The sequence below is a fragment of the Lathyrus oleraceus genome, chromosome 4 (genome assembly GCF_024323335.1).
Source record: "Lathyrus oleraceus cultivar Zhongwan6 chromosome 4, CAAS_Psat_ZW6_1.0, whole genome shotgun sequence".
Classification (NCBI taxonomy): Eukaryota; Viridiplantae; Streptophyta; class Magnoliopsida; order Fabales; family Fabaceae; genus Lathyrus; species Lathyrus oleraceus.
The window spans coordinates 118957605-118969093 of record NC_066582.1 but is presented as its reverse complement, the minus strand read 5'-3'; the positions used below and the strand labels follow the sequence as shown (position 1 = coordinate 118969093).

Genomic DNA, 11489 nt, shown 5'->3' with positions numbered 1-11489 from the left:
GTGTGCCCCAGGACTCAGTGAAAGTATCTAATGGTTGGGTTGCGGATGTATGTTGTGTTAAGCGTATCCCAACTCGTTGCGTTCATGTTGGTGAGGTTGTGCCAAACTTGGAATGCTATCTCTGACCATCCTTCTGGGATGGAGCAATGGATTTCTTCTCCATGTCGGAAACCAAGCATTCTCGCAATCAAGGTTTGATTAAGGGAATACTCGGTGCCGAACATTCTAAATATGGCTACACCTGTGAGATATTGGGTAGCGCCAGATGGAGTGATGTAAGAGTAGGAACTTAGAAATTCCAGGGTCAGCGCTTCGTAGGTTGGTTGTGGTGTGGTACAAAGTTGCGTCAGGATGGAGGCAGCTAGCATCCATTCCACACCCTCCAAAAGTCCTAACTCCCTTAGGCATTCATGATCAACATACCTCGTGGCTTGAACAAAGCGTTGGTTGAACTTGAGGTAGTTGCTTCTTTGGCGTTCGCCGACTTCTCCATCGCGGAATGTGACGGTTGATAGGTCGGGAGTGCCTCTTTCTTGGCGAGCCATTTGATGAGTTGTATGAAGCTTTTGGTGTTGGTGGGTGAGGTGGGATATTTGTGAGTTATGCGCTCGAAGAAAATTGTGAAGAATTGAATAGATGATGATCAGAATGTAAGAGAGTGAATATTGGTGAGGAGAAAGTTTGAAGGAGCGCCTGCTTTTATAGGCGAGCTCTCTGGAATTCGTGACGGTCGTCACAGGGGTGTGACGGTCGTCACGCGCAACGGATGCATAACGATCGTCTGCAACGGTCACATGCTCATAACGGTCACTTTCATGTGTGTGACTGTCATACGGTGAACTGACTTTATTGGATTTGTAATCGCAATGTCGCGGTTAGCAAGAGTCGCCACCGACTTTTCTTTTATCCAATAAGGAAAGGTGGAAAAGAACAGGAAAGACCTTAATTTTAAATTCTTAGGTTCGGGAGGTACTTTATACAAAGGGAAGGTATTAGCACCCTTTGTATCCATGGTTATCCATGGGCTCTTAATTGCTCAATCATTTATGTTTTCTAGTTTGAAAAAGGTGGTTGAGAAAGGTGTGAAAAATGTTTTGCAAAATGAGAATTTAACTTTGTAATGATTCTTGCATGAATGTATACAAAGTGGTTATCTCGTTTTAATTTAGAAAATAGTTTAGAAAAATATAACTCGACAATGATCCTAGTGCGGATGTATGCTAAGTGGTGATTTTCCAAAAAGATGTTTGAAAGGTGTGAGGTGAAAAGTATATTTTTTTGGTTATGAATGAGCAATTTAGGTTATACCTGTCCGAGGTCTTTCCGGGCATTTCCTATCCTTATGAGGGTAAAACTGTCCTTACTATTGAGAAGTAAGTAGTTTTATCCTTGGGATGTAGAAGGGTCATCGTAGGGTCATTGATAGGTCATTGAAGGCAACAGTTGTGAGGATACCTTAGCATTCGAAGGGACGATCATCATTTAACCGTAGGCTATACCGAAGGGTCATCGAGGGACGAAATCGTATTTCCGAAGGCAACATCCGAGGGACTATGATGATTTTACCGAAGGGTCTTTGCTAAGGATATCCCCATATTCGCGGGACATGACCGTTATACCGTGATACCGTAAGGCAGCAAAGAGAGGTCCAAGATCACTTATTTAAAGGTCATATTTTAAAGTCAATTAAGTAATTAAGTCCATACTAAAATCAATGCATTAAAATTAATACATTAAAATTAATACATTAAAATTAAGACATTAAAATGAACACATTAAAATTAATTAGGCCACTTAGGGTGAGTCTCCACAAGGGTATCCCACAAATAAAGTGGGAGACCTAAACAGCAATCTTTTCCCGGGACATATGAACCTTTGCAAAATTCAGCAAACGGGTTAGAATACCAAATCAGGGTGCAATCGAGAGTTGCACCAAAGTAATAGGTAAACAAAGCATGGTTACAACAATAGGACGAAGAACAGCGACATCCATTACAACAATTCAAAGTATCCAGGCATACTTAAGTTACATGCAAAGCCTCAAATATATTTATGAATCTCAATTATGATATCACATGTGAATTAGGAACATAAAGCGATAATAGTAACGCAAACCTGTTTGCAATTGAGTCGCAACCTTGAATTGGCCGATCGGATAGAATTGAGCGGAGGTGACCTTGCTGCCGCCGTAAGATTAGATTCGGTAAAAAGGCACACAATAGTTTCCGTTGTAGAAACTATTGTGCGAAAAGAATTAACTAAATACCAAAAGGGAATCCGGAATTGCAAAAGAAATAGTGTAGCACTTGTAAAACACAATGCCTAAGCTGCTGGAAAAGAAGAAAAAAATGCAAAGGCGAAAACGGCAAAGGAAAAAGAATCTCGGAAAAAGCTCCCTTTTAGGTTTTCAAGGTGGCTATTTATATTGGTGTCATTAGGTCATGCATGCTGCCCAAAAAGTCTTCAACGCGCGCGTGGATCTAGGGCCCAACGGATCTTCAAGTCTCCGAAGCATTATCTGCGCCCAAAAAGTAGGGGAATGGTGTGACGTTCGTCACACCATGCGTGACGCCCGTCACAGGGGTGTGCGAGGCGTGACGCTCGTCACAGCCTCTGTGACGCTCGTCACAGATGCCACACCCGTGTTCTTGTACTTTGGGTTGGGCTTTGCTGTTTGGATCGTTTTCTTTCCTTTTTGTACCCCTTTCCTCCACTTCCAAATAAACCACTTTCATATTATCACTAGGTGAGCGTGTAGCGAGTAGGCCAGTTTGGGTCATTCGCGAGCTGGGTCTTTGTTCCTTTAAGTGTCATAAAGTGAGTCGGAGTGCCCTGAAATGTCTTGAAATGTTAATGGGCAAATTTTGGGGTATGACAGTGACGATCGTTCCAGATTCGTGACGGTCGTCACGTCTGCGAGACGGACGTCACCCTATAGTGACGGTCGTCACACGCTAAATTCAAAAAAATTCACAACATAGCAGAACACAGCAGAATAGCAGCATAAATAATAGCTAAGCAATATGAATTTAACAGCATAAATGTAGAAATAAATAAAAAGATAAAGTAAGCGTAATTAAATAGCAATTGAATTAATGAATTGAAATTAAATGTAACATAAGAAAGGAATGTAGCGATAATATAGCGAATGAAAACAATAGAACAAAAGTAATGCAATAAATAACAGTGCTCTCTCCCCACACAAAACAAAGCAGTGTCCTCATTGCTTAGTGCGAGTAGGAGAAATCAGTGGTCAGAAGTTTCAGCCACGTTTTTACCCCAATGCAGCAACAACTTTGTTCAGATAATGAAATTGCTCAACGGCTAGATCCATCAGGCCTAGGACATCAAAGCGTATGCGCATTATCTCTTCTTTCACAATGGTGATGTCAGCTTGGAAAGTATTCAGACGAGTGATGAGCATGCCATGATTATCAGCACAAGATGGAGGAACCGGTTCAGCAATGTTATAATAGTTAGGAGGTGTTTCAGGGTCAGAGTCTTCCTTAAGGATGGGGTCATTAAGACACTCATATTTGGGCGGTGTAGAAGGAGGTGAAGGTGGGTCGATAGGGTGTTCCTCTAAGTCATAGAGCCAGTTGTCTCGGTTGTGAGCACTCGTTTTCTCATGGTTAGGCAAGGTGAAAAGTCGAACCACTTCACTATTGATTAGATAATCAAAGGTATCCGTCCCAATGTTGCATATGATTCTGCGATTAAAGCAGAATTCGATATCCATTGGGCGGATGTTTCCAAAAGGTATAAGCTCATAAAGTGGGCGTACGAGTCCTATAGCGTCTGCTATCATGGTAACTAGGCCACCTATGATCAGTGGGGTACGGTTATTCTTAGCAAGGTGGACAAATCTTTCTATCATGAATGTCACTATGTTGACGTGTCGACCTTGATCGACACACAGCAGGATGAAGAGTTCATCGCGGGACACTAAGGTGTTATTCTCTTCGTTACCAAATATGGTGTGGGCTAGTATTTTATGAAAATAACGGATAGCGGGGTTATGGATCTTATGTGAGTGCATCTCATTCGGGTTAGGGTTAGATTCTCCGGATATACAACCCCATAAGTCATCGGGATCAATGTCATCGATAAGGTCCTCCTGGCGGGTAGTAAAGACGAAAGGGCCGCTAGGAAATCCTAGGAGGTCAGCAAGGTCTCGACGGGTGTAGGTGAAGTCCATGCTACATAACCTAAAGGATATTAATCCTTTGTTAAGTCCGTAACCATGTTCAGGGATGTATACAAGGGAACTCAGGAATTCTAAGGTTAGCTCACGTACGTGATAAACCGTCTTTTAATGGCTGCGTTCTCCCACCCCAGCTGGTTAAACATATATAGGATGCTATCTCGGATGCCTAATTTATCCATGGTCGGCCCATCATAATATATGGTCAATGTCATATTCTTCCTGGCTAGATAATCATACCGCCTGCGTTGAACTCTGCCTCTGAAAATTGTCTCTGATTGTTGCATGATGAAATTAATTAACTAACTAATTAGTAATTTTCCTGTTAGTCAGTATTCAATATGTCTAAGTTAGTTAATAGAAACAACAAGAGTGACTGCAAAGAATCAAGAAGGGGGGAGCAAACAGAATAAAGAAGAAAATTAAAGGAAAGGAAAAAAAATAGATTGTAGGAAAAATAACAAAAAGAAAAAGGTGGGTTGTCTCCCACTAAGCACTTTGTTTAATGTCGGAAGTTCGACAGTAGTGTCGCATTGTACTAGGTTTGGGGTTGAGCGGGCAGCTGTATGAGTCTGAGACTGTTCGAATAGTCTCTGTTTTCTATGTTATGATAGTGCTTTAAGCGCTGCCCGTTTACTACAAAAGGGTCACTATTTCTACCTTTTATTTCTATCGCGCCACTAGTGAGAACTTTGGTGATCTCGAACGGACTAGACCACCGAGATTTGAGCTTTCCTGGAAAGAGTTTGAGTCTAGAGTTAAATAGCAGCACTATGTCGCCGACTTTAAACTCCTTCCTAGAGATACGTTTGTCATGCCATCTTTTGGTTTGTTCTTTGTAGATCCTGGCATTCTCGTAAGCGTCCAATCTGAGCTCTTCTAATTCGTGGATGTCCAGAATTCGCTTCTCGCCTGCAGAAGTGTAGTTGATGTTAAGGGTTTTAATTTCCCAATACACTTTGTGTTCCAATTCTACAGGGAGGTGGCATGATTTATCATAAACTAGTTTGAAGGGTGTGGTTCCTATCGGGGTTTTGTAAGCCGTCCTGTAGGCCCACAAGGCTTTGTTTAGTTTGGATGACCAGTCTTTTCTGGATATACCTACGGTCTTCTCAAGAATTTGTTTTATTTCCCGATTCGAGACTTCGACTTGCCCACTAGTTTGTGGATGATACGGTGTTGCTACGTGGTGTCAGACTCCGTACTTCAGAAGGAGTTTTCCAAATATATTCGATATGAAGTGGGAGCCACCGTCACTAACTACTAGTTTCGGCACACCAAATCTGGGAAAGATAATATTTTTGAATAGCTTGATCACTACTCGTGTGTCATTTGTTGGAGAGGCTACAACCTCGATCCATTTTGAGACATAGTCGACAGCAACGAGTATGTATTTATTACCAAAAGAAGCCGGGAATGGTCCCATGAAGTCAATCCCCCATACGTCAAAGACTTCGACTTCTAAGATTCCTGTTTGTGGCATTTCTTCGCTTCTTGAGATGTTGCCAGTGCGTTGGCACCGATCGCATTTTATAACCGCGTTATGGACGTCTTTCCATAGGGTAGGCCAAAATAGGCCGGATTGCAGGATCTTAGTGCAGGTCTTTGAGGTACTTGCATGCCCTCCATAGGGGGCGGAATGGCAATTAGAGATTATATCTTCGATTTCATCCTCAGGAACACATCGACGGAAGATACCGTCGGTCCCTCTTTTGAAAAGAAGGGGTTCATCCCAATAATACTGTTTTAGGTCATGAAAAAACTTCTTCTTTTGTTGATAAGATAGATCCGGTGGAAGTACTTCGACGGCTAGGTAGTTGACAAAGTCAGCATACCATGGCAGAGTTGCGTTCGCGTGTACTTCTTCCACGAATTCGTCTATTTCTGTATCGTTTAATGTCAGTTCAGACATATCACTTTCCATTTGTGCTATAAGTCGTTCGTAAGGGAAATCGTCATTAATTGGGATATGTTCAGGCTTGTTCCCTTCGATACGAGATAAGTGGTCTTCTACTACGTTCTAAGTACCTTTCTTATCTTTTATTTCTAAATCGAACTCTTGTAAGAGCAGGATCCATCTTAAAAGTCTTGGTTTGGCATCCTTCTTACTTAACAAATATCTAATAGCAGCATGGTCGATATAGATGATAATTTTCGCCCCCACCAGGTAGGAACGGAATTTGTCCAAAGCGAACACGATAGCTAAAAGTTCTTTTTCAGTGGTGGCGTAGTTCATTTGGGCAGGATCAAGCGTTCTACTTGCATAATAAATAGCATGAAGCTTCTTATCCTTCCTTTGTCCCAGTACCGCGGCCACTGTGTAATCACTCGCATCGCACATGATTTCAAATGGTAATCTCTAGTCAGGTGGTTGCATTATGGGTGCGGTGATTAAAGATGTTTTCAGTTGGTTGAACGTTGTTAAGCATTTTTCATCAAATATGAAGTCATCGTCCTTCATTAATAATCCTGTAAGTGGCTTGGTTATTTTTGAGAAATCTTTAATAAAACGTCGGTAGAAATCGGCGTGTCCTAGAAAGCTTCTTATCTCTCGAACAGTTTTCGGAGGTTGAAGGTTCTCTATAATTTCGATTTTAGCTTTGTCCACTTCAATTCCTCTATCAGATACCACGTGACCTAATACAATTCCTTGTTGAACCATAAAATGGCATTTCTCCCAGTTTAAAACAAGGCTCACTTTCACGCATCTTTCGAGTACCATTTCGAGGTTAGATAGACATCCTTCAAAACTCTGACCGCAGACAGAAAAATCATCCATGAAGACTTCCATGATGTCATCTATAAAATCTGCGAAGATTGCCATCATGCATCTTTGAAATGTTGCGGGAGCGTTACATAAGCCAAATGGCATTCGTCGGTAGACGAATGTACCATAAGGGCATGTAAAGCTAGTCTTTTCTTGGTCGTCAGGATGGGTTGGGATTTAAAAGAATCCTGAATAACCGTCCAGATAGCAGAAGTGAGAATGCTTAGCCAGTCGTTCAAGCATTTGATCAATGAAAGGTAGAGGGAAATGATCTTTACGAGTGGCTTTATTTAGTTTTCTATAGTCAATACACATTCTACTTCCGGTTACTACTCTTTGTGCTATGGATTTACCCTTCTCGTTCTTAACAACTGTAACACCTCCTTTCTTGGGTACTACATGAACGGGGCTAACCCATTGACTATCCGAAATCGGGTATATGATTCCTGTGTCTAGAAGTTTCTTTACTTCATCCTTGACTATGGTACTTAGGATTGGGTTGATCCTTCTCTGGTACTCTCTAGAGGTTTTACAGTCTTCCTCCAGCATAATACGATGCATACAGATCGAAGGACTTATTCCTTTTAGATCGGCGATGTTATATCCTAACGTTGTTGGATATTTTCTTAGGACATCCAATAGTTTCTCAGTTTCCATTTGTCCTAAGTCAGCGTTGACTATTATTGGCCTTTTCAGTTCAGTGTCTAGGAATTCGTATCTTAGGTTCTTTGGTAGAATTTTTAGTTCCAAGTCAGGTTTCTTTGGGCATGGCATGTGGTCGGGTGTAAGTGCTAAGCATTCGCTTAGACTTTCGTTTTGGTATGGTTCATGCTAATTATTGTCTTCAAGGATTGGAGGGATTTGGATTTTCATTATTTCAGAATACGTGGTTTCTTCCATCTCCATCTCTCTCATGCACTCGTCTATGACATCAAGCAGATAGCAGGTGTCGTCCATAGCTGCCACTTGTAAGAATTGGGTTAATATGAATTCAACCTTTTCCTCTCCAACTTCGAATGTCAGCTTACCTCTCTTTACGTCTATGATGGCTCCGGCGGTAGCCAAGAATGGCCTTCCTAGAATGATAGGTGTGCTGGCATCTTCTTTAATGTCCATGATTATGAAATCGGTAGGAATGTAAAATTGACCTACACGAACTGGGACATTCTCTAATACACCGACAGGGTATTTAATCGAGCGGTCAGCTAATTGAACGGACATCTTTGTCGGTCTTAATTCTCCCATACTGAGCCTTCTACAAATGGTTAGGGGCATTACACTAATGCTGGCTCCTAGATCGCACTGAGCTTTGTCTATGACGAACTTTCCAATGACACAGGGTATGGAGAAGCTACCCGAGTCTTTTAGTTTAGGAGGCATGTTGTTTTGGATTATGGCGGTACACTCGGCAGTAAGTGTAATTGTTTTGTCATCCTCAATCTTTTTCTTATTGGATAGGATTTCCTTAAGAAATTTGGCGTAGAAAGGCATTTGTGTGATGGCTTCTGTAAAGGGTATCGTAATGTTTAATTTTTTCAGAAGCTCAACAAATTTCCTAAATTGATTTGCAGTTTTAGAACTTTTGAGTCTTTGAGGATACAGAATGGTTGGTTTATAAGGAGGTGGAGGCACATAAGGTTTCTCTTTCTCTTCGGCCTCCCGGGTATTATCTTCTATTTCCTTTGGTTCATTCACCTGCTCAGTTGAGGTTTTATCTGGTTTTTGGTACATGGCAGGGTTTTGAAGTCTTGGATTTATGGGTCCATCTACTTCTTTTCCACTCCTCAGTATAACGACATTTGCATGTCCCTTCGGATTAGGTTGCGGCTGTCCAGGAAATGTTCCAGCTGGAGCGGCTGTAGACGCTTGGTGTTGAGCCACTTGTGAAATCTGTGTTTCAAGCATTTTATTGTGGGTGGCTAAGGCGTCTACTTTATTCGCTAGTTGTTTAAGTTGCTCACTAGTATGTATGTTTTGGTTCAAGAAGTCCTTGTTTGTTTGAGCTTGAGTAGCTATGAAGCTTTCCATCATTAACTCAAGATTTGACTTCCTCGGCATTGTTAGCTGGCTTTTGATATCCAGGCGGAACAGCTGGTGTTTGGCCAGGTGCATACAGGGCATTGTTATTCTTATACGAGAAATTAGGATGGTTTTTCCAACCAGGGTTGTAAGTATTTGAATAGGGATTTCCTTGCGTGTAGTTTACTTGATCGGTTGGGACTCCTGCTAATATTTGACATTCTTGTGCAATGTGTCCAGGGTTTCCACATAGCTCACAGTTTGGAGTTACAGCAGCCACGGTGGTTGCGGGTGGTATGGTCAAGTTATCTAATTTTTGGACAAGGGCATCTACCTTTGCATGAACATGGTCAAGGCTACTGATTTCGTACATTCCACCCTTAGTCTGGGACTTTTCCACTGGAGTTCGTTCACCTCCCCATTGGAAATGGTTTTGGGCCATGTTTTCAATGAGTTGATAGGCTTCCATGTATGGCTTATCCATAAATGCACCGCCCGCGGCAGCGTCTATTGTAAGTCTTGTGTTATACATAAGCCCATTATAAAACGTGTGAATGATCACCCAGTCTTCTAGACCGTGATGTGGACATATCCTCATCATGTCCTTGTATCTTTCCCACGCTTCGTAGAGAGATCCCATATCTTTTTGCCTAAATCTGTTGATTTGAGCTCTCAGCATAGCAGTTTTGCTCAGCGGAAAGTATCGGGATTAGAAGACGTACTTAAGTTCTTCCCATGTTGTAACGGAGTTGGAGGGCAAGGATTGTAACCAAGCCCAAGCTATGTCTCTTAGAGAAAAGGGAAAAAGGCGCAGTCTTATCGCATCTTGAGATACACCATTCGCTTTTACAGTATCTGCGTATTGCACAAACTTGGTCAGGTGTTCATTAGGATCGTCTGTCGAATTTCCAGCAAATTGATGTTGTTGGACGGCTGATAAGAGTGAGGGTTTCAGCTCGAAATCGTTTCGATTAATAGCAGGGGCAGCAATGCTGTTGTGAGGTTCTTGTTGAGATGGGGTAGCGTAGAATTTAAGAGGACGATTTTGTGGTACTTCGTCAGCCATGTTTGGTTTTTCTTCTAATTTAAGAGGGAATGAGATATCTGGAATACCGTACTTTTATTGATATTCGTGTATTCGGCGTCTCACGTATAGGAAACGCTCTAATTCAGGGATTGGTGGTGCTAAGTTATCGCCTTGTGAGTGAGTACTTGGCATACAATCAGGGAAAGAAATGAGAGAAGATTAGTTTTTGTTTTTACCTTAGTCTATACCGTGCAACGGAAGAATCGCACTATTCGACTAAAACAGGTGTCGCATTACGCAAAAAACCGGCGGGAAAACAAGAACAACAGAGCCGCCACCGTGCGTTATTTATCCCAAAAGGGGGAAAGGAAACGCTCAGAGTAAACCTGGAAAAAGCATGGTCTCGCGACCAAAGAGAATGGGATCGGGAGTCGGTTATGCGAAGGGAAGGTATTAGCACCCCTACGCATCCGTCGTACTCGACGGGATCCACGCACTAAAGGAAGGAAAATGGTTGCTAAAAATTGCTCAAACACACACACACACACACTGGCTGAAAGAGACACAAGAAAACAAACAAGGCTGACTCGGCAGGATATCGCATCCTGGGCCTACTTAGTCTATCAAGCATAGTCATCAGAGTCAAAGTAGTTCGACCGGGGGAACGACACATGCTCGCTAGGATGTCGCATCCTATGCATACGTATCTCCTTGGACGAAGGAGAATCAGAGCATTCGTAGCTCGGCTAACACGCACACAAATAAACACAACAGACACAGGCAAACGTGGAACCCGAATGCCAATCACTGGACTTACATCAGCATCCGAACCAAAACACACCCACACTGGAAACCAGATGCCACTTGATGGACTTATACCGGACTCCAAGCACACAACAAACACTAGGATATGGAATGCCAATCGCTGGGCTTACATCCATCTCCTGACACACACAAAGAGAAAACAAAAAGGGCGCCCGGAGAGATCAGCTCATCTCCTGCCTACGTACCTCATCTGGTATGAGGATCAGGGCGACATAGTTCCCCTACGGAGGGATACAGGACTAACCTAACCAGATAACAGAGGGAGACACAACTAGGGAGACTACGACTCGAGCCTAGATGTTATCATGCAAATTCATCCCTAAGTTAAGGTTTCTAGCTAACTTGCACAGGGAGCAAGCCTATCCTAAACATGACTTGCACAGGAAGCAAGCCAAACTAAACCTAACTTGCACAGGAAGCAAGCTAAAAAACAAACACACAAGCACAAATAGCACACACTATATGCAATCAATGGGCTCAATCAAGGTTAGGTTTTAGTCGAGGGGTCATATCAACCTCAACAAACAAACCACTGTAACAGGGTAATGTTAGCTCTTAACCCTAACATTGAGAGTTAGGGTGAAGCTGATGAAAGGTGAGTGAAGATGAGACTTCACAGCTCTTATCCCTGGCCTGGGAGAGCTTAA

The 11489-nt window shown here is 42.4% G+C and overlaps 1 protein-coding gene and 1 non-coding gene across 2 annotated transcripts; one reads left to right on the top strand and one right to left on the bottom strand.

The window, feature by feature from the left end:
- Positions 1–4742: 4742 nt before the first annotated feature.
- On the bottom strand, positions 4743–10056 carry LOC127136293 (uncharacterized). The gene is made up of 4 exons (XM_051062872.1): positions 9841–10056; positions 8327–8861; positions 6314–6520; positions 4743–5176 (listed from the first exon to the last, which is right to left on the bottom strand). The coding sequence occupies exons 1-4, from the start codon at positions 10054–10056 to the stop codon at positions 4743–4745; spliced, it is 1392 nt and encodes a 463-aa protein (XP_050918829.1).
- On the top strand, positions 9563–9669 carry LOC127077406 (small nucleolar RNA R71). Its single transcript, XR_007787220.1, has one exon. It is a non-coding gene; the product is annotated as a small nucleolar RNA R71 (small nucleolar RNA).
- Positions 10057–11489: the final 1433 nt, after the last annotated feature.